This window comes from Ips typographus, linkage group LG10, assembly GCF_016097725.1.
Source record: "Ips typographus isolate SLU linkage group LG10, UJ_Ityp_2.0, whole genome shotgun sequence".
In the NCBI taxonomy this organism is placed as follows: domain Eukaryota; kingdom Metazoa; phylum Arthropoda; class Insecta; order Coleoptera; family Curculionidae; genus Ips; species Ips typographus.
Window position 1 is genome coordinate 6,413,848 of NC_138431.1, and position 19,653 is coordinate 6,433,500.

The 19,653-nt window shown below is 39.4% G+C and overlaps 7 protein-coding genes across 14 annotated transcripts; 2 read left to right on the forward strand and 5 right to left on the reverse strand.

The window, feature by feature from the left end:
* Window positions 1-23: 23 nt before the first annotated feature.
* LRR (capping protein regulator and myosin 1 linker 1 leucine rich repeat protein) lies at window positions 24-9,846 on the reverse strand. 5 transcript variants are annotated; one of them, XM_081987756.1, is made up of 22 exons: window positions 9,695-9,846; window positions 8,938-9,035; window positions 7,075-7,125; window positions 6,812-7,021; window positions 6,528-6,757; window positions 6,219-6,478; window positions 5,976-6,163; window positions 5,839-5,916; window positions 5,465-5,646; window positions 5,263-5,414; window positions 4,817-5,207; window positions 4,560-4,754; window positions 3,820-4,048; window positions 3,594-3,769; window positions 2,187-2,412; window positions 2,098-2,118; window positions 1,811-2,027; window positions 1,389-1,754; window positions 1,224-1,337; window positions 911-1,159; window positions 762-820; window positions 24-664 (listed from the first exon to the last, which is right to left on the reverse strand). In XM_081987756.1, the coding sequence occupies exons 1-22, from the start codon at window positions 9,729-9,731 to the stop codon at window positions 563-565; spliced, it is 3,831 nt and encodes a 1,276-aa protein (XP_081843882.1). In that variant the 5' UTR covers window positions 9,732-9,846; the 3' UTR covers window positions 24-562. The 5 variants fall into 5 exon arrangements, with proteins under 5 accessions (XP_081843882.1, XP_081843881.1, XP_081843883.1 ...); XM_081987755.1 differs by having other exon boundaries at window positions 6,219-6,490; XM_081987757.1 differs by lacking the exon at window positions 2,098-2,118 and having other exon boundaries at window positions 6,219-6,490.
* Window positions 2,813-3,592, forward strand: Ak6 (adenylate kinase isoenzyme 6). The gene is made up of 4 exons (XM_081987930.1): window positions 2,813-3,045; window positions 3,094-3,202; window positions 3,262-3,383; window positions 3,434-3,592. The coding sequence occupies exons 1-4, from the start codon at window positions 2,866-2,868 to the stop codon at window positions 3,572-3,574; spliced, it is 552 nt and encodes a 183-aa protein (XP_081844056.1). The 5' UTR covers window positions 2,813-2,865; the 3' UTR covers window positions 3,575-3,592.
* On the reverse strand, window positions 7,193-8,884 carry kin17 (kin17 DNA and RNA binding protein). Its single transcript, XM_081987880.1, has one exon. It carries the CDS (start codon window positions 8,397-8,399, stop codon window positions 7,239-7,241), a length of 1,161 nt encoding a protein of 386 aa, XP_081844006.1. The 5' UTR covers window positions 8,400-8,884; the 3' UTR covers window positions 7,193-7,238.
* A 36-nt stretch (window positions 9,847-9,882) lies between the features above and the next one.
* On the forward strand, window positions 9,883-15,116 carry LOC145734447 (USP6 N-terminal-like protein). Its single transcript, XM_081987810.1, has 11 exons — window positions 9,883-10,009; window positions 10,460-10,576; window positions 10,632-10,742; window positions 10,804-10,936; window positions 10,990-11,177; window positions 11,230-11,450; window positions 11,732-11,877; window positions 11,931-12,290; window positions 12,353-12,461; window positions 14,170-14,391; window positions 14,447-15,116. The coding sequence occupies exons 2-11, from the start codon at window positions 10,551-10,553 to the stop codon at window positions 14,743-14,745; spliced, it is 1,815 nt and encodes a 604-aa protein (XP_081843936.1). The 5' UTR covers window positions 9,883-10,009; window positions 10,460-10,550; the 3' UTR covers window positions 14,746-15,116.
* A 33-nt stretch (window positions 15,117-15,149) lies between these two features.
* On the reverse strand, window positions 15,150-16,406 carry Prosalpha6 (Proteasome alpha6 subunit). The gene is made up of 3 exons (XM_081987906.1): window positions 15,968-16,406; window positions 15,487-15,910; window positions 15,150-15,429 (listed from the first exon to the last, which is right to left on the reverse strand). The coding sequence occupies exons 1-3, from the start codon at window positions 16,302-16,304 to the stop codon at window positions 15,348-15,350; spliced, it is 843 nt and encodes a 280-aa protein (XP_081844032.1). The 5' UTR covers window positions 16,305-16,406; the 3' UTR covers window positions 15,150-15,347.
* A 55-nt stretch (window positions 16,407-16,461) lies between these two features.
* mRRF1 (mitochondrial ribosome recycling factor 1) lies at window positions 16,462-17,473 on the reverse strand. Of its 2 annotated transcripts, none has more exons than XM_081987910.1 (3): window positions 17,223-17,473; window positions 16,816-17,164; window positions 16,462-16,759 (listed from the first exon to the last, which is right to left on the reverse strand). In XM_081987910.1, exons 1-3 carry the CDS (start codon window positions 17,422-17,424, stop codon window positions 16,525-16,527), a joined length of 786 nt encoding a protein of 261 aa, XP_081844036.1. In that variant the 5' UTR covers window positions 17,425-17,473; the 3' UTR covers window positions 16,462-16,524. The 2 variants fall into 2 exon arrangements, with proteins under 2 accessions (XP_081844036.1, XP_081844035.1); XM_081987909.1 differs by having other exon boundaries at window positions 16,816-17,176.
* A 176-nt stretch (window positions 17,474-17,649) lies between these two features.
* Window positions 17,650-19,462, reverse strand: LOC145734471 (uncharacterized). Of its 3 annotated transcripts, none has more exons than XM_081987869.1 (8): window positions 19,287-19,462; window positions 19,120-19,231; window positions 18,807-19,064; window positions 18,617-18,756; window positions 18,322-18,568; window positions 17,966-18,258; window positions 17,820-17,913; window positions 17,650-17,770 (listed from the first exon to the last, which is right to left on the reverse strand). In XM_081987869.1, exons 1-8 carry the CDS (start codon window positions 19,344-19,346, stop codon window positions 17,757-17,759), a joined length of 1,218 nt encoding a protein of 405 aa, XP_081843995.1. In that variant the 5' UTR covers window positions 19,347-19,462; the 3' UTR covers window positions 17,650-17,756. The 3 variants fall into 3 exon arrangements, with proteins under 3 accessions (XP_081843995.1, XP_081843994.1, XP_081843993.1); XM_081987868.1 differs by having other exon boundaries at window positions 17,966-18,276; XM_081987867.1 differs by having other exon boundaries at window positions 17,966-18,279.
* Between the last annotated feature and the right edge of the window lie 191 nt (window positions 19,463-19,653).

Here is a 19,653-nt window from a genome sequence, read left to right on the forward strand (position 1 = left end):
TGTGTGTGTGAAAACATCCTGTGTTTGGTAAGGAATAGTTTATAATTTATTTAACTGTTAAAATATTCTTATAAACGAATACAGTCAAACAAATGGAAGCATAGATATTTGAGTAAAAAATGGAAAGAGTACATTTTGTAATCATAAAAAAATATAGTATAAGTATACAATATAAAAACCATACCTACATCACATAACACTGGACTAAAACTGAACTGATATCCTGGAATGACAATAAGAAAGAGCCTAAATGCATGGATAATACTTTCATGTCAAGAATGTATTTACATCTGTCAAGAAAAAATGGAAGTTTACTGGCCAACTCCTAATTCCAATATGGAAAATGCTGTCAAAACTGACCAAAGTGATAACCTAGAAAAATACTAAAACACATATTGCACTTTTTTTTTAGTTAGAAAAAAAGGAAGCAAGAATAAAGTAGGCTTCAATTTTCCCTTATCTTAAAAAGGTCACTAAGAGTAGACATGTCACATCTTACGCTACCATAAAGAACAATAATAACATTTTCCAAATCTCCAGGAAAAAAATCAGTCCTAAAATTCTACCGGACCACGTGCGCGTCCTCTGCCGTCCTGCAATTGAAATTGCTGTCCCGGGGCGCCGGATTAGAGTTAGACGGCTGATCTGATGACTTATTGTTCCCCTGTTGATTGGTTTTAATTATGCGTGGTTGAAAAAATACAATTTTGAAGCCAACTATAACAAAACAACGCCATGCAAGGGTAAAACATAAAAATTACCTTATAACGGGAGAGAAACTTGAACTCGCCCCGATCTGGGAAATAACTGTGCAAAATACCTTAACGAAAAAAAAAACAGTCACAGAAGCACAATAAACATAGAGCCGCATGCGCCTTTTATCATCCACTTTAAACGAACTGAAACTTACCCAGAGACTTCTTCAGTTTGAGCTCTTTACCCAATCGTCGGTCGATCGAACTGGACTCGGAACTGTCCAAAGCTTCAGCAGAGTCGGGCGTGTTACCCGTGGAATTATTTGGCGAGGAACCGTCGCTCAACAAGCTTAGATCGGTAGTTTTGGCCTCTGTGTTGGTCACCATTGACCAAGGGCGCGGTTTTTGAGAGATTGACGGTGACGGTTTCAGTTTTAAATGTCTCGGGGCGTCTGTTGCGTCATCTAAATTTTAGCACAGTGAGTATATACAAACTAGGCTGTGATTTATGCAATTATGACGACCTACCCTTGAAACCATCTGGTGACACAGTTTTTGACAAAGTACTGCCAAGAGAGTGATCAAAAGTCGACTCAGTGGCCAAACTACCATTGCTGCTTTGCTGACTCATTAAGCTGTCACCTAGACAACAAGTGTAACTGAAAGTAAACAAAAAAAATGACTGATCAGTACCTGTTAGACGTCGGCTCAACGGTGACTCTCCCCCGCCAGTTTTCCTAGCCAAGGTTGGAGAACTTTTCTCCAGATTGTCACTGGAACGGGACCTAGGCGTGGGGGTCATCAAACCGCGCAAAAGTGGCGAGTTCCGGCTCAATCTGGGCGTTTTCCGGTCCTCGCTCAACACTGGCGAAGCAAAGTCGTGATTGGGGCTGCCGTCCAATTGGAACGAGTGACAGTCGTCTGAAGTGGGCGTGACCGACCCTGGACGGAAGAACGTGTCTAGACCTTCGATCAAATCCTTAGCAACTGAGTCTGGAACGTCTGGAGGCTTAACAACGGGTCGAGTGGGCGCTCTAGTTTTTGCCCGACGTGGCCGTCCTAAAAACTCACTTCAATTACTCCACAAAGTTAAAGTTGATGTTGGTTCTAAAGACCTTTATTAAGAAAAATACCCTTGACTAAGTGGGGTAAGTGGTGGCTTGCGTTGGGTAATTCAGTGACTGAATCCTCCTCCTCCCCGTTCCGGGGTAGGGAAGGGAGTAGATTAGGAATGTCATCAGCTGACAGTCCTTCAACGCTATCTACGACCGACTTGGGCCGCAGCTTCCTATTGTGGACACTGCGCCGTTTGATTGACAGATGCGGTGTTGCCTAATTAATTAAACATTTACTAGTTAATCCTTTAAAATCTAAATATTTAACAACACTCTTGTGTACTTACAAGGTTCAAATATTCCAACATCTGCATTTCAATTAAACAAGCAAAGAAGTGGTTATCTTAATGTCAAATCAAAAAAATAGGACACTTACCATGGGTGAGTGATCGCTAATATGACTAGTACTGTCCGTAATGGATATATCACTGGCACCGTGTCGCGAACTGTCCGTACTGCTCAGTCTCGATCGGCGAGGAGGAGAATCGATTCTGATGGCACTCTCGTCTCCTACCAGAATTTTGTAGCTTTGCATCAGCGCCTCGTACACTTCGTCCGTTACTTGCTCGCTTAGTTGCGACGCCATCATTAGGTTGGCCTCCCTATACAAACAATAAGTTGGCAACATTGTAACAGCTGGTAAAAGATAATTACCAAAAATACAAATTAGCGCCAAAAAAATTATCCTGTTACTGTAGAAAAATGCTAACATACTTACCCTCATTTGCACCAAAGTGTGGCTCAGACTGTGTAGAATACAGTTGGAAAAAGTCACAGTCTGGACCACACTTAATTTTAGCCGGGCGTTTATTAATTTATTTTTAGTCTCCAATTAAAATTTAGTTTTATTAAATTGACCCTTAACTCATCAATGATAAACCACAATGAATATAAAACGTAAAATTATTGCTAATAATCCAAAAAACTATTCAACAATCTCTTCCTGTACAAATGTCTCACCATTGCAAAACGCCTCATAATACTTAAAAGAAGAAGAAACGTCAGGCAAGAAAAGTGAGGTTAAATCATAAACAACAAAGCAACAATCGTCAATCATGGAAAGTGCTCCTATTCCACCGAATATTAAACGCGAAGCCCCCAATATTTTAGTGACCGGGACTCCAGGCGTGGGCAAATCAACCCTGTGCCGCAAATTGGTCGAAATTACCGGGATGCGCTGGCTGGAAATCTCCAAAGTGGCGAAAGACAACAATTGCTTAGAGGAATACGACGAGGTAGTAACCGTAATTGTACCTGTGTTGCCCCAACAAATGTATTTGTAGGTTTACAAATGTCCCGTGTTGGACGAGGATAAATTGCTTGACGGATTGGAGGAGGTTATGTGCCAAGGGGGTAACATTGTGGACTATCACAGTTGTGAGTTTTTCCCTGGTAGGTTTTTTATTTAAATTTCCCCTGGAGTTGCCTTACTGTACACACATTAATTACAGAAAGGTGGTTTGACATAGTTTTCGTTTTGAGAGCGGACAATACCACGTTATATGACCGATTAAAATCGCGCGGATACGAAGGAAAGAAACTTGAAGACAATATTGACTGTGAAATCTTTCAGGTTTGGTTCAATTTATCAAATTAGAGCCCATGTTACTGTGTTGATTTTAGGTTATTTTAGATGAGGCTAGAAATTCTTACAAACCAGATATAGTGCATGAAATGGTTAGTATAACAGAGCAGCAACTGGAGGAAAACATCCAAAAAGTGTGTATATGGTTACAAAATTGGTTTCAACACAACCAAACGTAATAAAAATGTGAATATTTACCTTAATCGATTCATTACATCCACTCCAGCCTGGTGTCTCACACAGCTAGTGACAAAGTCCTGGGGAATTTCCTTCTTCTTTTTACATTCCTTTTTAATTTCCTGCACTGTATGCTCATCTCTTAACACGTAAGGACATTGCTCCTTGCAGGTTTTCAACATTTTATCTATCATCACCTGGAACTCGACTTGTAGACCCCAAAATACGTTGAATACAGTTTTCTTACCTGTATACTATCACAAACGCAGTTATAAATATCACTAGAAACCTGCTGCAGCTTCTCCTCGACCGGGTGCTTATCGTTACGATGTTGGGCCACTTCTTGTAACCGCACCAGCAACTGTTTGCAATTCTCCGCGTCCTGGATGACATCATTGGCGTGATTGATGTCGTTATGGGGCGCGATTGAATCTGTCCCCAACGATTTTATGGCCTCTTGGGTTTGAGCAACCAGTCTGTATAAGAAAAATGTGTAGTGTCTGTTCAGTGGCTTTTAACTGTTGTGTCACAATCAGCAGCAAACTTGTAGAGGCCTCTGGCAGCTTCAAAATGGTCATAGAAGCTTCTGACAATTTAAAACAAGCTTGGGAAGGTTTAAGACACTTGTAGAGGCATCTGGCACTTTTTAGAAGGTTGCCAATGACTTTTAGAGGTTTATGGAACTTTCAAAATGATTCTAGAGGCCTCTGGCAACTTAAAGCAGTTCTGGGACAGTTTAAGACAGTTGTAGAAGGTTCCCAAAAACATTTAGAGGTTCAAAATGGTTCTAGAGGCCTCTCTGACAATTTAAAACAAGTCTGGGAAGCTTTAAGACACTCATAGAGATTTCTGGCACTTTGTGGTAGATTTAAAACGGTTCTAGAGGCCTCTGACAATTTAAAGCCTAACGAAATAAGGGATGTGACGCAACAGTCAAAAGTTATTGAACAGACTATACCAACAGCAACGACTTGTATGTTTTGTTACCGTTCTAATGCTTGTTGTTTGGATGTGAGCAAGAAACCTGGTTGTAGAGAGACCATTTTAGTGCTTTGTTGCTTCATAGACACGTTGCGGTTTAAGAGATCTTGGATTTTCCTCATAACCGCGTCAGTTCTTTCTGTTGATGCTTTCATGCATGGAGCCACGTCGTAGATTGGAAAAGGGATATATTGCAGTGATCTGTTCCCAAAAAAAAAAAACCAGTTACTCTCTATATCTAGCCAGAGAGTGGTAAGACAAACCGGTTGCTTTCTAAAGCGTAAGCCAAATCGTGGAAACCCTGCAGAGTGATGTTGTTACGATCGAGGATTATCGTTTTCAGTTTATTGTTGATTTGCAAAGCTTTGGCCAGCAATCTGGCTCCTGAATCTCCGATCAAGTTCCCGCTAATATCCAACAGTTCCAGGGACTTGTTGTCCCCTAAAGCGTTCAGTAAATTGAACAAATCGCCCCTCAAACGACAGTCCGGGATGACCAAGCTTTGTAAAATACACTCGTCGTCCTGGATGACCTGAACCACCGCGTCCATGATGAGCGCCATGTGTTTTTTCATACTACGTCCCATGTTTAGGTGTTTAAGTGACTTGTTTTTACTTATAGCTAAGACTACATTACACAGATCGGAATCCATGTCTAAAATTGCACTGTGTTAGCATTTTAAATCGTTTAAAAGCTGTGTAGCCCGTACTGTTATCGGAAATATCCAGACTAGAAATACACCTAACTCCATGGACGCACGACTCTAAAACATGAGCACCGTGACTACCCAGTCCGTTATTACTTATGTCTAAACTCATTTCTTTGGTAAATTCGTTACAAGCTAGGCCCAACAGTAAATTTCTGGAATATAAATTATCAAGAAAAACCACACTAAATTAATGAAAACTCACTTGAGCGCCTCCTGAGGCAGTTTACAGTGCGAAATATTTAAATACTTGAGATTGAGGGTGCTACTAAAAAACTGTTTAAATGAAATGGGGGCCTCTTTACTTTTTTTACTGCTGAACGGGTTCCGGGACACGTTCAAGTGCACCAAGTTGGTGGTGCAGCCCTTAACTAAAGCACCAAAAAGCTGAAATTCAAAAGTTCGTTTTGCTTGATGATTCAAGCTAAAAGGCCCCTCCCAGGGCTAGTGTCAGTGACGTAATAATTGTCTGTGAACTGATAAGAAGAAAAATTTGAAGGACCATGACAAAAGTGAATTTCAAAATGACCTCACTGCCACTTTACACCTGGGACAGTGAATAAACCAACTGAAACTTACATTTTCTAAAATCACATCAGTTGAGGAGATGTCAAGATGCTGCAAGGCGTTCGATTGAGAAAGAAAGCTTTGTAAATGCTGCAATCCAATCAAGTTAATACATACTAAAATAAACACTACAAACACAAAAAACTTACAGTAATATCATCTTTAAGACTATTTCCACTCAAATTGAGGTAGGTCAAAGTGTTAATGTTCGTTGTATTAGTGCAGAGGGCGCCAGCTATGTTGTTGACTCCCTTTGAACTTAAGCCGCAGTGCGAGACATTAATGTGCGCCACCCCTTTACCGAGTCGAGTCACCCCCTGGCTCAAATAGGACGCCCCTACAAAGCCCAGTTTAACCCCCACCACCCTGTATATATACGCGGTAGTACCCACCCTTATCCTCTATAGGGTTGAAGCTTAGATCTATAGTGTGTAACGCCGACACCGGATTGAGTTTTAAGGTGTTGGATAGTTTGTTAACAAAATCCGACTTTAGACCTAGATTATCCACGTAGAGTTCCTCCAGGTTCAAAGATTTTTTCAGCACGTGCAGAATTTTATCCAAATTATCGTGGCTCAATCTGACCTGATTGGCTCGCAGCTTGGTGAACCACGTGTTGTGCTCCAAGGCGTTTATGATCGGTATCAAATCCCTAAAAGCACCCCTTCAAAAACGTCACCACAACTTAAAGTGCAACTCACTTTTGATCCAAATACTCAAAATCCTTCAGGTTCAATTCCCGGGTGTTTAACGAAAAATAAATGTTATCGATATCCCAAGCCACCTCCTCCCTATAAGTCATCCCGTGGTAGTCACAGTAACAGGCGTACTGAGTGGAAAAACCCCCGCAAGGCCCAACTTCTCTTCTGCTACTGGCTATCGCCTCCAAATCTCTCAATTGTTGCAATCGCGTGCTTGGAATCACCTCAATCTATCCCAAAAAATCGTAAAAATCTCCAGAATTAAGCAATGCAACATGGTAAACCTTTTTAATTATATGCTGCAAAGGTACAGTAGGGAAAATATTCCTGATGGCGTTGTTCAATGCCCCAATCATATTATCGACCTCAGTACTGCAACTGGAGTCTTCTCCAGTCAAAAATGAGTAAACTTTATCATTGATAGTCAAGCTGAGGTGATTTCCTCGTTTGCTTTCCAACGCTTGTATTTCCAGGTAGTGGAAATGACAATCAATCTGTTTCATAGCTCAAAAAGTAGTAATTTGTGAGATTACAGGGTTGGACTTACCTTTGTTGGCACTTTGGCAGTAAGCAGCAAAATCCTACATGGTGAAAACACCTACAAATATTGAAATAATGAGCCAACAGACTTTTTTATAGGAAACAGGTCTAAAAAAACTCTCTACTTAAAAAGGACATTTTTATTTACAAATTTTCATTCTACATTAAACATTAATCATCTTGCAACTTGCACACATCTTCATATTGTACCCCATTAACTTTTCTACCCTGTAAAAGTCCTTTAGCAATTTCAACATTAACACAAAAGTTTCTCTCATCTAAACTTAACAGTGTAGCCACTTCTCCTGCATAAGCCCCATTTACAATCTTAACCAATTTTCCTATAGCTGGAATGACAGTCTCCAAGTGTTTCTGGTCCAGTTTGAGCTTCTTTCCAGTGTCCAACAGTTTGACTACAGCCCCATACTTGTTAATCACCTCCCTCACCACACCTTTTTGTTTGTAAAATTCTTCTCCTAGAGTTTTGGTGATTACTTTGACAATTATGCCTTCACACAACCAGTAGTCTTTGCGGTTTTTCACTTCCTTTTTGATCTCCTCCTCAGCCATGATTTCATCCAAAGCGGTTTTTTTCCTGTTTTCACTTTTGATTTTTTTGCAGTCTTTGTTTGCAGGGTCTGCAGGGCGTTTGAAGATTTTACTATCCAAAGGACATACAGGGAGAACTTTTTTTTCTGGTTTGAGCTGTAAATCCAGTTTGACTAGTTCATCTTCATGCTCCCTAACCAATTCTGTGTACACTGGTTCTGGTATGGGGCCTGCAGTTTCCAAGCCATGCTTAATTTGCCTCTCTACAAACTCCATTATCCTTTCCTCATCATTCTTGTCCATTTTCTCTTTCTTTTTCTTCTTCTGCTCCCTCTCCACTGTTTCAGGGCTCCGATCTATGTACGTAATGAACCATCCTGTCTCTGTTTCATCCACTATACACTGTCCTGTGCCCCCCAGCCACTTGACAAACCCAGTCAAAGTAACCCACCTAGTACCATTCATATGTATATGATCCTTGTCAGAAATGTATTCCTGGTACACTTTATTGGCTTTCACTCGTTTAGTGCCAAATTGTCGCCTCAAGATAGTCAGGAAGCCCTTGGCAAAGTCATAGGAGAAATCATTGATGTACTTTTTGGGGCTGTCAGCAAACAGTAACAGTTGCCTTTGATGAGACTCGCTCATTGTGTGGCACTTGAATCCGTTTTCGTCCCGGCATTGTTTTTGGCACATTTGGCAGTACCAGCGCAACTTTTGGAGCCCCTTTGCCTTCATTTTGTTGGCTAGGTACTTGGGAGTACCTACTTCCGCGCGCGGCATTTTGACACCGGATTTTTGGAACTTTTACGTAGAAATCAATGGAGAAAATCGTTTAAATAGGGAAAACTGGTAAAGTTTTAGTTTTTTTTTCCAAGATTTCTAGAAAATTACTAAACAAAACAATGTTCACCTGACAACTGGCAGGACAAAACTGATGTTTTTTAAGGTTAAGACATTTCAACTTGCACCATCTGTCATTTTGATGTTGACATTTACAGTGTTGCCAGATGATCAAAAATTACTCTTTAAATAAACTAGTGCAATCGACGCATATTCTGCATTTTCTGGATGTTATAAACAAAAAAACAATATGTTTCTTATTTTATCCAGTGCTTTAACACGTGTATTTAACAATTTTACACTGGAATTATAGCAATCAAACAGTGCTGCAAGTGTTGATTAACACAGATGGCGCTGTCGCCTGGCGGAAAATTCAAATTAACTCGATTATTGATTTTTGACCACAAAGTGAACAAAAAACAGGAAAAGGAAGCATTCAAATAAACAATAAGGCCGGAAAAAGCTCGTAAAAACTTACCAGCACTCTGTTTTCAGTCTTGTCCCCTTTGGTTTCCAGACGCACCACATTTTTGAACAATATTTTTACTTTATTGCCCACAGAGGATTTTATGCTCTCTATAAGGAAAAAAATTATGTTAAAATCCTGGTCATGTACGCTAATTAGTTGTTGTTACAGCCTTGAACGCTTTTTATGTATTAATATTTAAGTGGTGTAATTGTACCTTTGTAAGGATAACAGCAGTTCATCCTTATTAAGTTTTTTCAGTATTGAAATTATTGTAGCTGTATGTGGGATTTAATCTGTATGCAACCCAGATACAATTTAAGACAATTTAAATTCTAGTCAGTGTCACTGGGTCAATATTTATCACTTGCAGGGCACTAGTTATTCTGAGAAAGTGGTTGCTTTAAATAAACAATAAAAGCCACAAGTGAGTCAGTCCCAGATTTTAATTTACTGAATTGGATGAGTAATCCTTAATAAAGGTTATTGAAAATGGTAATTGTTAAAAAGTCTCTTTATCTTGATTAGGGTTTGAGAAATTAGCAAAAAAGTGAAGTAAAGAAAGTATGTTTTGGACTACTAATTGGGTTACTTTTAAAACTAAATACGGTGCTGAATATGTGTCCTTCTGATCGTAAAATTAATTAGTAAAACCTGAAAAAGTAATGAGGCTCTCTGGTGTTGGAAAAAAGGCACTCCTCTTAAAAAGGGTCCCATTCATGTAAACACAACTATTTTAAGCTTGTTATAAATGAAAAATTTAACTTACCATTTAGGTCTTTAGTGAGCTGCGAACGAGTCGACATATTTTAACAAAACAACGGCACCGATACACTTTAAAACACTTAAGAAACGGTCATTTTTGGCAAAATTTTGCTCCTCGGACTTCCAAAAACGATTTCATTATGATTTTTTAGCCCATTAATTAAACGTCAATGTCATTGTTGTCATTGCCCGTTAGACAGTAGGCAGCAAGCAGTGACGTTTGACAGTTGTAAATTTTGTGTGAAGCAAAGTGGTGGATGTTAAATGTTGTTAAGAAAAAAATTCGGATTTTCTCGCAGAAATACCGTAAAACCTTGAGGTAAGTCCAAGTTTTTCGTTGTTTGCCACCCCCTAAGAAGAAACACTTGGCATTGGTGTCACAATGAAGGGAGGTTTTAGTTAAGGGTACTTTTTCCAATGACCCCCTGAAAACCTTTCTCTTTTTAAAGAAATAATGTCCCTGGATAATCAAGATTCCTCTCACCCGTATTATTTAGATGTGGGCTACACCTTATCACTCACAATTCTTTCGTCCAGTGGCCTACTAAACCTGCCCTACATAAGTCTATTTTACCAAGGAGAGAGTAGAATTTGCATTTTATTAATACTGTATAAAACCTACTGTATTATTACACACAATCTTTTATTTAAAGCCCAACCTTTAAAATAATGAAATCTGCAGAATGATTCACTTCCTCATTTTTCCAGCTGACTGATAATATTCTAACAATAATTGTAGTAATAAAATAATAAAGTGTGTGCTTTCCAGATGTTACATTAATCATTGGTAACAAGTAACCAACTCTTTACGGTATGATCTTGAGAACTTTACTTAATAAGTTGCCTAACTATTCAATGGGATGAATGAGGAGGACCTCCTTAAAAGGTACTCACTAATTGAAAATTTTTCTTGCCAAAACACATGTAGTATAACCTTGTAGATCTGCCGAAGAGCGAGAGAAAATCTTTAAAAGATATGAACAGGGACGCGAAGGGGCGGAAATTGATCCCTGGGAGGATCCAGGTTTTGAAGTTTACCACGCCACTGACAGGTCACCAAGTCAACATGACATTTTTTACGATCACCATCCAAACTGGATAATTGTTTTGCAGATATGGGTTTATACACGATAAACGGTTGCCATCCAAAGTGGATCCGCAAGAAGCGCGTAAACTGCAAATTGAAGTAGAACGGCAGAAAAAATGGCTAAAAATGCTAAAAAATTGGGAATCTCCTCAGGTTAAGGTAGTTAAATAAGGTCAAAAGTTTTAACAAAATCTAACCTGGAAATTGTAAAGGAAAAACTACACTCCCGGGTGTATAAAGGCATTCCAAACTCCTTGCGCAGCGACGCTTGGTGCAAACTGTTGCAAGTGGAAAAAGTGAAAAAAATGAACAAGGGAAAGTATCAGGAAATGATGAAGTTGGCGCGGAAATACTCAACGGACGCACGTCAAATTGATTCGGACGTCAACCGGCAGTTTAGGTAACTTTACAACCCAAAAAAATTCAATTTTACCATTTTGTGGTGATTGCAGGGAACATTTGCACTACAGAGAACGTTACAGCATCAAGCAACAGATGTTGTTCAATGTTTTGACCGCCTACGCCATGTACAATTCGGAAGTGGGCTATTGTCAAGGCATGTCCGGTTTGGCGGGGGTTTTGCTCATGTACATGGACGAGGAGGACGCTTTTTGGGCTGTACATATTTTACTTTCCGATCCCAAGTATGCCATGCATGGACTGTATAAAGAAGGTGAGTTTTTTCTTGTGGTAAGAAGAGAGAAACAATTATAAATCAATTGGGTTAGACAGACAAGACAACAAACTTTGTAAGTCATCTGTCATGTTAACTTAGCAGACTGACACATGTCAGTTAGGAAGTTTGTTGCCATCTTTGTCTAGCTCATTGATTTTTCTTGGTTTCTCTGCTAGTATTGGCTTTCTATGTGTCATTTTGACATGTATACTTAAAGCCCCCAGTAATTCAGGATGTATTTTACTGGATTGACTAGTCATTTTATCATCATACATCAGGTTTTCCAAAGCTAACAAGGTTCCTTGCACATCACGACAAGATCCTGACCAAACTGATGCCCAAAGTGAAAAAACACTTTGACAAACATGGTTTGGACACCATTTTGTACTCCTTAAAATGGTTTTTTGTGTGTTTTATTGAAAGAGTAAGTGTACCCAATACAATCAGTCGGTTTGTTTGCAGTCCTGGTTTGTTTAGGTACCGTTCAGTTTGTGTCTGCGCATCTGGGACATTTACCTGTTGGACGGTGAGCGCGTGGTTACCGCAATGGCCTTCACAATACTCAAGATGCACAAGCGCAGTCTGTTGAAGTTCAACGACATGGATTCCATTGTAAATTTCATTCAGGTTAAGTTGTACAAAGACTTTCTCTACGACGACGACACGGTGATTCGCGAGCTGGAACACACGTTGGAGACGCTGAAACGAACGAAACTGGACCATCCGGGGCCCCCGTCCAGCGAGGAACTGCCTCAGCGTCCGTTCGGTGAATTTCTAGAGCCGAGTTTCGAGGAAATTGTCGGTATCCGCAAGGACCAGTTTTCGGACAGTGAAAAGGTTTGACAGTTCAGTTTTTTTACGAAACTGAATGACGTAAGGTTTTTTTTGTTTCGTTGAAGCGTGCGCAGGAGATTGTAACGTTAACTAGCGATATGGCCCGTGAGGGGGCGGACAAAGACGACGAGAAGGAGAGCCATCTGTCGGCGGGCGATTCAGTTGGTTACACAGGTACGGATCTGGACAATTGTTCTACGTTCGGTAGTAGAACCACGCTAGTTAGTAAGAGCAGTTTAGCTAGCAGCGTTGAAATCGAGTGCACCAGGCTATAATTTTTGTTTATTTTTTTTGCATTTTTGTACACAGTAAGACTGATTTCCCAGTTTTAGTACGAATAATTGTGATGCATGTCTGTATATATTTTGAGGTTAGTAAGTTGTTTTGAATCTTAATTCAAATTCTCAAATAATAGTTTATAATTACCTGGTGACGCCTTGTATATAATACTTTTTCTGTATATACCAAAGGAGTGTAAGTTAAGATATAATTACTATTTTTTTGATTTATTTTTCTAATTACTGTAACAATTTGCAATTTAAATCTACTTATTATTATTATTATATTTTTATACACGATATTATGACGCGTGGTTTTGGTTGCTGTTCTTCTTAACAACCAGTCGGCACTAACCTAACTCACTTTTGACAGAAAGTGAACAATCACATTGCATCCAACCGCACTAGATTAAAAATCGAAATATTTTTGTTTGCATTTTCCAAAAATTTGCAGCGTTGCCAGACGTGAGCGTTTGAAGGCAGACCACTTTGTTATTTAGGTAGGTGACAGGAGCATGGTTGTTGTTTTCGTACAAAAATTTCCGGTGTTTGTGCTCCCCTATTTCAGGCTTCAGTGTTGCCAACGTTAACGGGGAGAATTTGCACCAGTCGCATGATTTTCTTTTGTTTATTATTATTCATGTGTGACGTTTTATGCACAGGGTGTCTTCTATTTAAAAAACGAAAATTTGATTATGTTTTTATCTAAATTTCAATAGTTTAGACACCCTGTATATAAGGTGCCCGTTTTACGAGCCTCATGGTATAAGGAAGTTTAAATTGGGGCAAATTTGAAATTCTTAGTACTTCCGGATATATCCAAAACTTAAATATTTAAAATATTTTTTTTTGATAAGATAATTGAAAACAAAAGACTTTACTTTACCAATGTCACTTTACCTCCTCTACAACGAGGCATTATCATTTTTGATATTTGACATTTCGTTTTTTAGTTACCATTATCAACTTTCATTTGTCTTATGAGCGCCATATTGAATTTCTACATATTTGAATAGAGCCTATTGTTCTGATTACGATGATGTATCGTATGTTATGGTTCAGTTTTGGAATTTCGTAAAAATCACGAAAATTATGTTTTGGCAAAGAGCGCCTTGAAAATGACATCTCGAAAATTCATCGATCGGTCACATGACACTACCCACGTGATATTACCGCCATTTGCAAAAGAATGATCATCTGACAAACTGTCAAATGATCACATGAAACACTTAATAAATTGTTGACTGATATCATGTACTCTTTGTGAAGATACAATTTGTGATATTTTAGCTAAACTGTAACGAAATACAATTTAAATAAGTAAAATTCTATTTAATTCTTCAAAGAGTTCTCCATGGTGAGACTTGTAAAACGGGCACTCTGTATAAAACTTTTAAAACCCGGTCACAGGGTCTTTCGGTTATGTAAAGTGGGTGTTGTGTCTTTGTGTTTGCTACTTACCCGGTAAGAGGCTAATTTATTTTTTGTTCTCTCATTCTTACATCACTCTTGTTTATTAAACCCCTTACACTATTATTTTGAACTGGCAAAATTAACCTGCCCAGGCTTTTTTTTACAAAAATTCAGGTTGGACGCATTTCTAGGTTCGAAGTTTTCGTTCGATCCGGCCCTGGACGATGCCAGCTCATTGCTGGATTGTGACCAAAACGGATCGCGACGCTCATTGGCCGACACTAGCGTGACGTCGACCGCCGACCTGTCCGTGTTTTCCACGGTGACTAGATCGCAGGCCCACGAGAATAGTTTGGATACACACAGTAATTTGAGTGACAATTCGGTAGGGGGCGCCAGCTCTGTGGGATCAGGTGAGTCAGGGTTGACGTTAAGTAAATTTTGGGGAGTAGTAACTTTTGTGTGCAGGTTTTACTGGTGTCCAGAAGCATTATATTGCGAGTGCACAGTCCACTCCACGGGCCACGCCTCATAATCCCAGTCCGGACGTGTTACGCATTTACGTGCCCTACTCGCCATTGGACACTCCCGTGGCTAGTCCTCATAACGGTGACCTGCAGAAAGGGCATCCCTGTTCGTTTCCGGAACTAAATAAAATCCGGATTAGGATTGATAATAATGATGAGCTGGCAACACCGCTCGTTGAGCATGGACAGATCAAGCACTTCCGTTTGGACAGTCCCGAAACTGTTGCAGACCTAAAGTAAACATTCCTTGCCTCCTTTGATTTTTTCCCATTTTTTTAGTGTGCATTTTGTAGCAATAGTGTGCCATAACCTCTTTTCTGTCCAATAATTTATTATTTCATGACCATTTCTTGGGTGAATGGGCTTTTTTCACATTCTAGGTTAAGAACGTCCAATTTTTCTTTATTAAGCGGCCGGAACATTCTCGAATTTTGTTGTATTGTAACGATCCGGCCACAACAAAGTGTATAGTGTGATACTTGCAATAATAAACGTAATTTGTTCTAAGCTAAGGTATCAATGTAGTAGATCACCCTGGCAAAAATCTTGTTAAATTCTCTCTCATTCCTAGAATGATATCTAAATTTTGTAATAAAAGTTAATTTATAGAAGTTTTGCAGTTTCAGTAAAAAAACTAGGAATACTTATCCATAAAAAATCCAGTTTAATTAATGTTTCAAAAAACCTTATAAAATACGTGAATACAATAATAATGCGGGTGTTTAGTTTGTGCCGTGGCTGCCTCTATTACAAAGACAGCCACGGCACTATCATAGTAAATGTCCCAATCCAAAAGGTAAAAGTGGAGGGTTTACACCAGCCACTTAAAAATTGCTGAGGCTCTAGTCTGTATCCATAGCATGCTCTGCAGCTTCTATGGCTACAGCTGCTGTAGGATCCGCTGGCTCTTCCCCCTGCTCCTCCCTTTATTAATGTCAAACAAATTAATCTTCAAATTGACTGTTCTGTGTAAATTCTTACCTAAGTGGTCCCGCAGGTCTTTCAGGCGGAGCCCCCCTGCGTTCTTCACCCTCAATCAGTTTTAAGTAAGGAGCTGTCTCCTCTTCATCTAGAATTTTGAATTGCTGTTCTTTGCCCACATAACCTATAGAGACATTCTTTGTAGACAAGTCTACTTCCGCGGGTAAAGTGTCGCGTAACGCCCGCAGGCCGTGTTTGATTAGCTCCTCCAAACCACAATTTAGCAACTCATCCAGACGTTTTTCTAGATAAGTTCTGGCACTCTGTGACCGTGAGCCTATTGACATTGCCTTGCAGTCGTAAAAGTTAGCAGAAGGGCATGTCTGGTAGATGTGAGTGCCCTTATCATCATAACCGGCCACCAGAAGCCCTACTCCATAGGGTCTTCTATCATACCTTTGTGTACACACTTGCATTTTGTTGCCTGTAACAGTTGAATTGGAAAGTTTTTCTAACATGAAAGTAGACTTGCGTGACTTACCTAGAGTTGCAATAAGGCGATTTAAAGGCAAATAAGTGTCGTGGGAGTACTTGTAGTTCAAACATTCAGTTCGCATATAACGGCTTAGGATTCTAGCATCAGCAGTTAATCCGGAAATCGTAATACCGATGTGATCGTCGATGTTGATGATTTTCTTCTGGTAGGCAGACAGTTCGGAAGAGGCGCGCTTCAAGGCGATGAGGACGGCGTAGGAGTTGCTTTTGAGCCCCACTGTGGCGGACCCCAAGTTTACGGCCTCCATGGCATACTCCACTTGATGAAGTCGCCCCTGAGGGCTCCACACGGTCACGTCACTATCGTACTGGTTTCTAAACATGTTTTTGCAGCCCTGAGACTTCTAAAAGACTTTAGCTCTATAAAGTTTGCAAGGAACACAAATGATGAAGCGGTTTTGTTCTTTGTTGGGTTTGAGGTTATGATTTTGACAGATGTCAGTTGTGGTGGTCACATGCCATTACATATTTACATAGGTATATCAGTCACCTGACGCTTTTATTTTCAAAATGCAATCTCATTAACAAATTAATAAATCTAGCCTAGCCAAGTAGTTCTGCTTGTTTCTTATTCAAAATACCCTCAGCTTGAGCAATATACTGGTCAGCTATCGCCACTATTTGCTGTTCAACACTATGCACCACATCTTCAGACACTTTATCCTTCCTTTTTACCTGTTTCACAAATTTAATTTGCACATCTCTAACTGAGTCTTTGCACTTTACAAACAATTGTTTGGCATTCTTAGATAGTTGTTCACGATGCTCTTTTGTTACTCTACAATTAATGGATTTTAAGGCAAATTAATTTAAAACACAAGATGAATTACCTACTTAGGAACTGGTATGTATACAGTGGTGCCATCCTGTTGGGGATTCAAGTTCATTCCAGATTGAGCTAAAGCTTTCAATGCAGCTGGAATGGCTTGAGGGTAAGTGGCAAAGTTTAGCACCAAAGTTTTAGGATTTTTCCTCACAATTTGGGCTAGTTCCTGTAAAGTGTGCTCCTGACCATCCAGTTGCACTGGGACAGACTCTATAGATCCTGTTGTGGAGCGTAAAGATAGATTCTTGACAAAATCCTCTTCCATTTGTATCACAATCTTCTCCATTGAACCTCTCAATGTATCAATATTGACTAACTCAGCTATTTGAGACTCATTTACTGTAACTTTAGTTTTGCCTAAAAACTGCACTGGTAAACACACTTTAAGCAAATTTTCCAAAGTGGGAGTAAAAACCTTTATCTTTTTTCTTGTCCCTGCCTTTGGCGTAGTTCCTGGCTAGGGTAGTCTGGTAGTTGGGGATATTCTCCAGGAGATTGTGCTTTACTAAGGCTCTGCAACATGATGGGGGTACTAGGGTAGAAAGATTAACAGATGCTAGGATTTTAAGGTAATTGGGAATTTTTGAAGAGAGACTTCTGGTTGCTAACATTGCCATTGTAAGTTTTTTAGTTTAAAATTTAAATTCAAAACATTTTACATAACCTCTCAACTTGGTAATGCTTTGTGGGAGCAGTCACGTGACGGTGCTGTTGGACGCTACTATACGGTCACGTGATAAAAATGTCAAATTATATCATCAAATTATTATTATAATGTCTTAAGAGCCGGCTTGTGCACAGGGTCGGCTTTAAAAATTAGTTAGGCAAAATAATTAAAACTCTTCAAGATAAAATAGATTTTAAAAATAAAAAAGATATACATCAATATAAACTAAGTATCACTTCCAAGCTTATTATATAATTAACTTAAAAACTTGGTCTTGCTGCCTCACAGTCTGGTACCTGGAATACATAATATTTAGTTACTTTTAAAATTAATTAATTAACTTACATTGAACAACTTTAAAACTGTCATCAGTGCTTTTTGGGAGCTGTAATTTTGGTGTAATGTAGGACCAAGGTGCGTAAGCATTAACGGCCTGAAACTACATCATGGGTGAGATAAAATTATGTTGTAGTAAAGTACCGGATTTTAACCTCTTTTTCATCAAGAAACATAATCCCACTATCCACGTCCTGGAACCGTTGATAACCGATGCTGTTGCCCTCTATCGACACTTTAGTGTACGACGGATCCGAGTAGTGATCTAAAGATCTTTGGGCTTGAACTTTAGGTTTGTTTTTGGGGTAAGTGTTACAGTTAAAAGACACTTCCCTGGGCTGATTTAAGTCCTGATTAGTGGTTGAAGTAGGGCAGGACGTTCCGTTAATGGCCATGGTACTGTTTGCTTCGATGTTACCATAAAACTGGAACCAATTCCTGATCCGCGCTTCAGACGAATTAAGATCTTCTGAGTTTTGTTTTATTAATCGTAGCTCAAGAGGGTACTCACTTGCATTATCATTGGGTTGCTGTTCTCTTCTTCTAATGGTTCTGGGCATCATATCTGGGATGGCCAGGAAAAGAATCGTGAAGAAACCAATGACGTTGATTAGCCAGACGAGAACGAAACGAGATAGTAGTGACACCAAGACACTGGTGGGAAGGAGAGGAACTACGGCAGAGCTGGGTAAATCGTCGAATTCGGTGAAGATTTGGGGGTTGCTAACCCCTATGAAAGTCAACCACGTGGTGTAGCTCTAACTCCAAACTTTTAGTATTTTACAAGCTAGTTAGAGTGTAATTACCTGGATGTAGATTAAATCCAGACCGTAATGGACTGAGCAGGCCACGTCCAAGAAGTTAATAAAAGCGGAACAAAGCAGCCAAGGACCGTAAAAAATTATGGACAACACCTTCTTGGTGTGGATTTTGAAGCAAGCTCCAGCTGGAAATTCACGACTAGTGCAAAGGTTCTTTCAAAAATCGATAAATTACCACAAAGCACTACAGTGGCAACAATCCATACAGCATCAGTGATAAACAACAAAATCAAATACAATTCAGTTTTGGCCGTTCCTCTACTTTGACTTGGCAGTTCAGCCTCGTTCAAGACCTTCACCAAAAATTCGTACAACTCTTTGGGGGCAGCGATTTCGTGGACCCTCAAACCCGACTCGTTGTAATGCTCATCTGGTGCTGCCGTCTTCAGGAAGAAAGTTTCGTTCCTCATGCTGATAGGGCCACAAGACTCTTCTGGATGTTTTGTTATTTTAGATTATTATTAGTATATTAAGGTTTATTAACTTACTGTAAAAATAGGTGAGATAGACAAAGACGGAGTCGTAATAAGTCGGTTTAATTAGGCAGATTGAAAGCAGATAAGCGCAACCTATCAACGAGATGTGGATGATTGTTTGTAGCTGAAAATACCGAGAATTTGAAGTGAATTTGGTTGTAAATTTGGTAGAAACTTACTAGAGTCCATATTGATATCAAAGTAATGCTTAAACAGGCGTTTCTAGACCTGCGGACCATCCCAGTTAGTCCCTAACATCACTTATGGAAGATATAATTATTTGAAAAATACTGGCCACTAAATCACAATTTTTAAAATATACACTGAAAAGGAAGAGTACTACATAATGTAGTCAAAAACCTTTAAACTAGATGATAAAGCAGATAGAAAAAAGATAACAAAAACACTGATAAGAAACCTGATAAAAATGTGGCTGCGCCAGCTGTGTTACGATTTTTGAATTTACCGCCTTAATGCTTCACTTCTATCGCGTTGTCTTTGTTTGTTTTATGAGTTGTAACAAAGATGACAAATCACTGTATTGAG

Coding starts and splice junctions, on each gene's coding strand:
- Ak6 (XM_081987930.1), top strand. CDS start 2,866: ATGGAAAGTGCTCCTATTCCACCGAATATTAAACGCGAAGCCCCCAAT. Junction 3,046..3,093: donor GCTTAGAGGAATACGACGAG/GTAGTAACCGTA, acceptor ATGTATTTGTAG/GTTTACAAATGTCCCGTGTT. Junction 3,203..3,261: donor CAGTTGTGAGTTTTTCCCTG/GTAGGTTTTTTA, acceptor CATTAATTACAG/AAAGGTGGTTTGACATAGTT.
- kin17 (XM_081987880.1), bottom strand. CDS start 8,399: ATGCCGCGCGCGGAAGTAGGTACTCCCAAGTACCTAGCCAACAAAATG.
- LRR (XM_081987755.1), bottom strand. CDS start 9,731: ATGTCGACTCGTTCGCAGCTCACTAAAGACCTAAATG. Junction 7,126..8,937: donor AGACTGAAAACAGAGTGCTG/GTAAGTTTTTAC, acceptor CAATATTTGTAG/GTGTTTTCACCATGTAGGAT. Junction 5,647..5,838: donor CTGATGTGATTTTAGAAAAT/GTAAGTTTCAGT, acceptor TTTGAATTTCAG/CTTTTTGGTGCTTTAGTTAA.
- LOC145734447 (XM_081987810.1), top strand. CDS start 10,551: ATGAATGAGGAGGACCTCCTTAAAAG. Junction 10,937..10,989: donor GGGAATCTCCTCAGGTTAAG/GTAGTTAAATAA, acceptor GAAATTGTAAAG/GAAAAACTACACTCCCGGGT. Junction 12,462..14,169: donor CGATTCAGTTGGTTACACAG/GTACGGATCTGG, acceptor ACGCATTTCTAG/GTTCGAAGTTTTCGTTCGAT.
- Prosalpha6 (XM_081987906.1), bottom strand. CDS start 16,304: ATGTTTAGAAACCAGTACGATAGTGACGTGACCGTGTGGAGCCCTCAG. Junction 15,911..15,967: donor TCGCCTTATTGCAACTCTAG/GTAAGTCACGCA, acceptor CAACTGTTACAG/GCAACAAAATGCAAGTGTGT. Junction 15,430..15,486: donor AGACCTGCGGGACCACTTAG/GTAAGAATTTAC, acceptor ACATTAATAAAG/GGAGGAGCAGGGGGAAGAGC.
- mRRF1 (XM_081987909.1), bottom strand. CDS start 17,424: ATGGCAATGTTAGCAACCAGAAGTCTCTCTTCAAAAATTCCCAATTAC. Junction 17,177..17,222: donor GGACAAGAAAAAAGATAAAG/GTTTTTACTCCC, acceptor TGTGTTTACCAG/TGCAGTTTTTAGGCAAAACT. Junction 16,760..16,815: donor GTATACATACCAGTTCCTAA/GTAGGTAATTCA, acceptor CATTAATTGTAG/AGTAACAAAAGAGCATCGTG.
- LOC145734471 (XM_081987867.1), bottom strand. CDS start 19,346: ATGGTCCGCAGGTCTAGAAACGCCTGTTTAAGCATTACTTTGATATCA. Junction 18,757..18,806: donor TGCCACTGTAGTGCTTTGTG/GTAATTTATCGA, acceptor GTGAATTTCCAG/CTGGAGCTTGCTTCAAAATC. Junction 18,280..18,321: donor GCAACCCAATGATAATGCAA/GTGAGTACCCTC, acceptor AACAAAACTCAG/AAGATCTTAATTCGTCTGAA.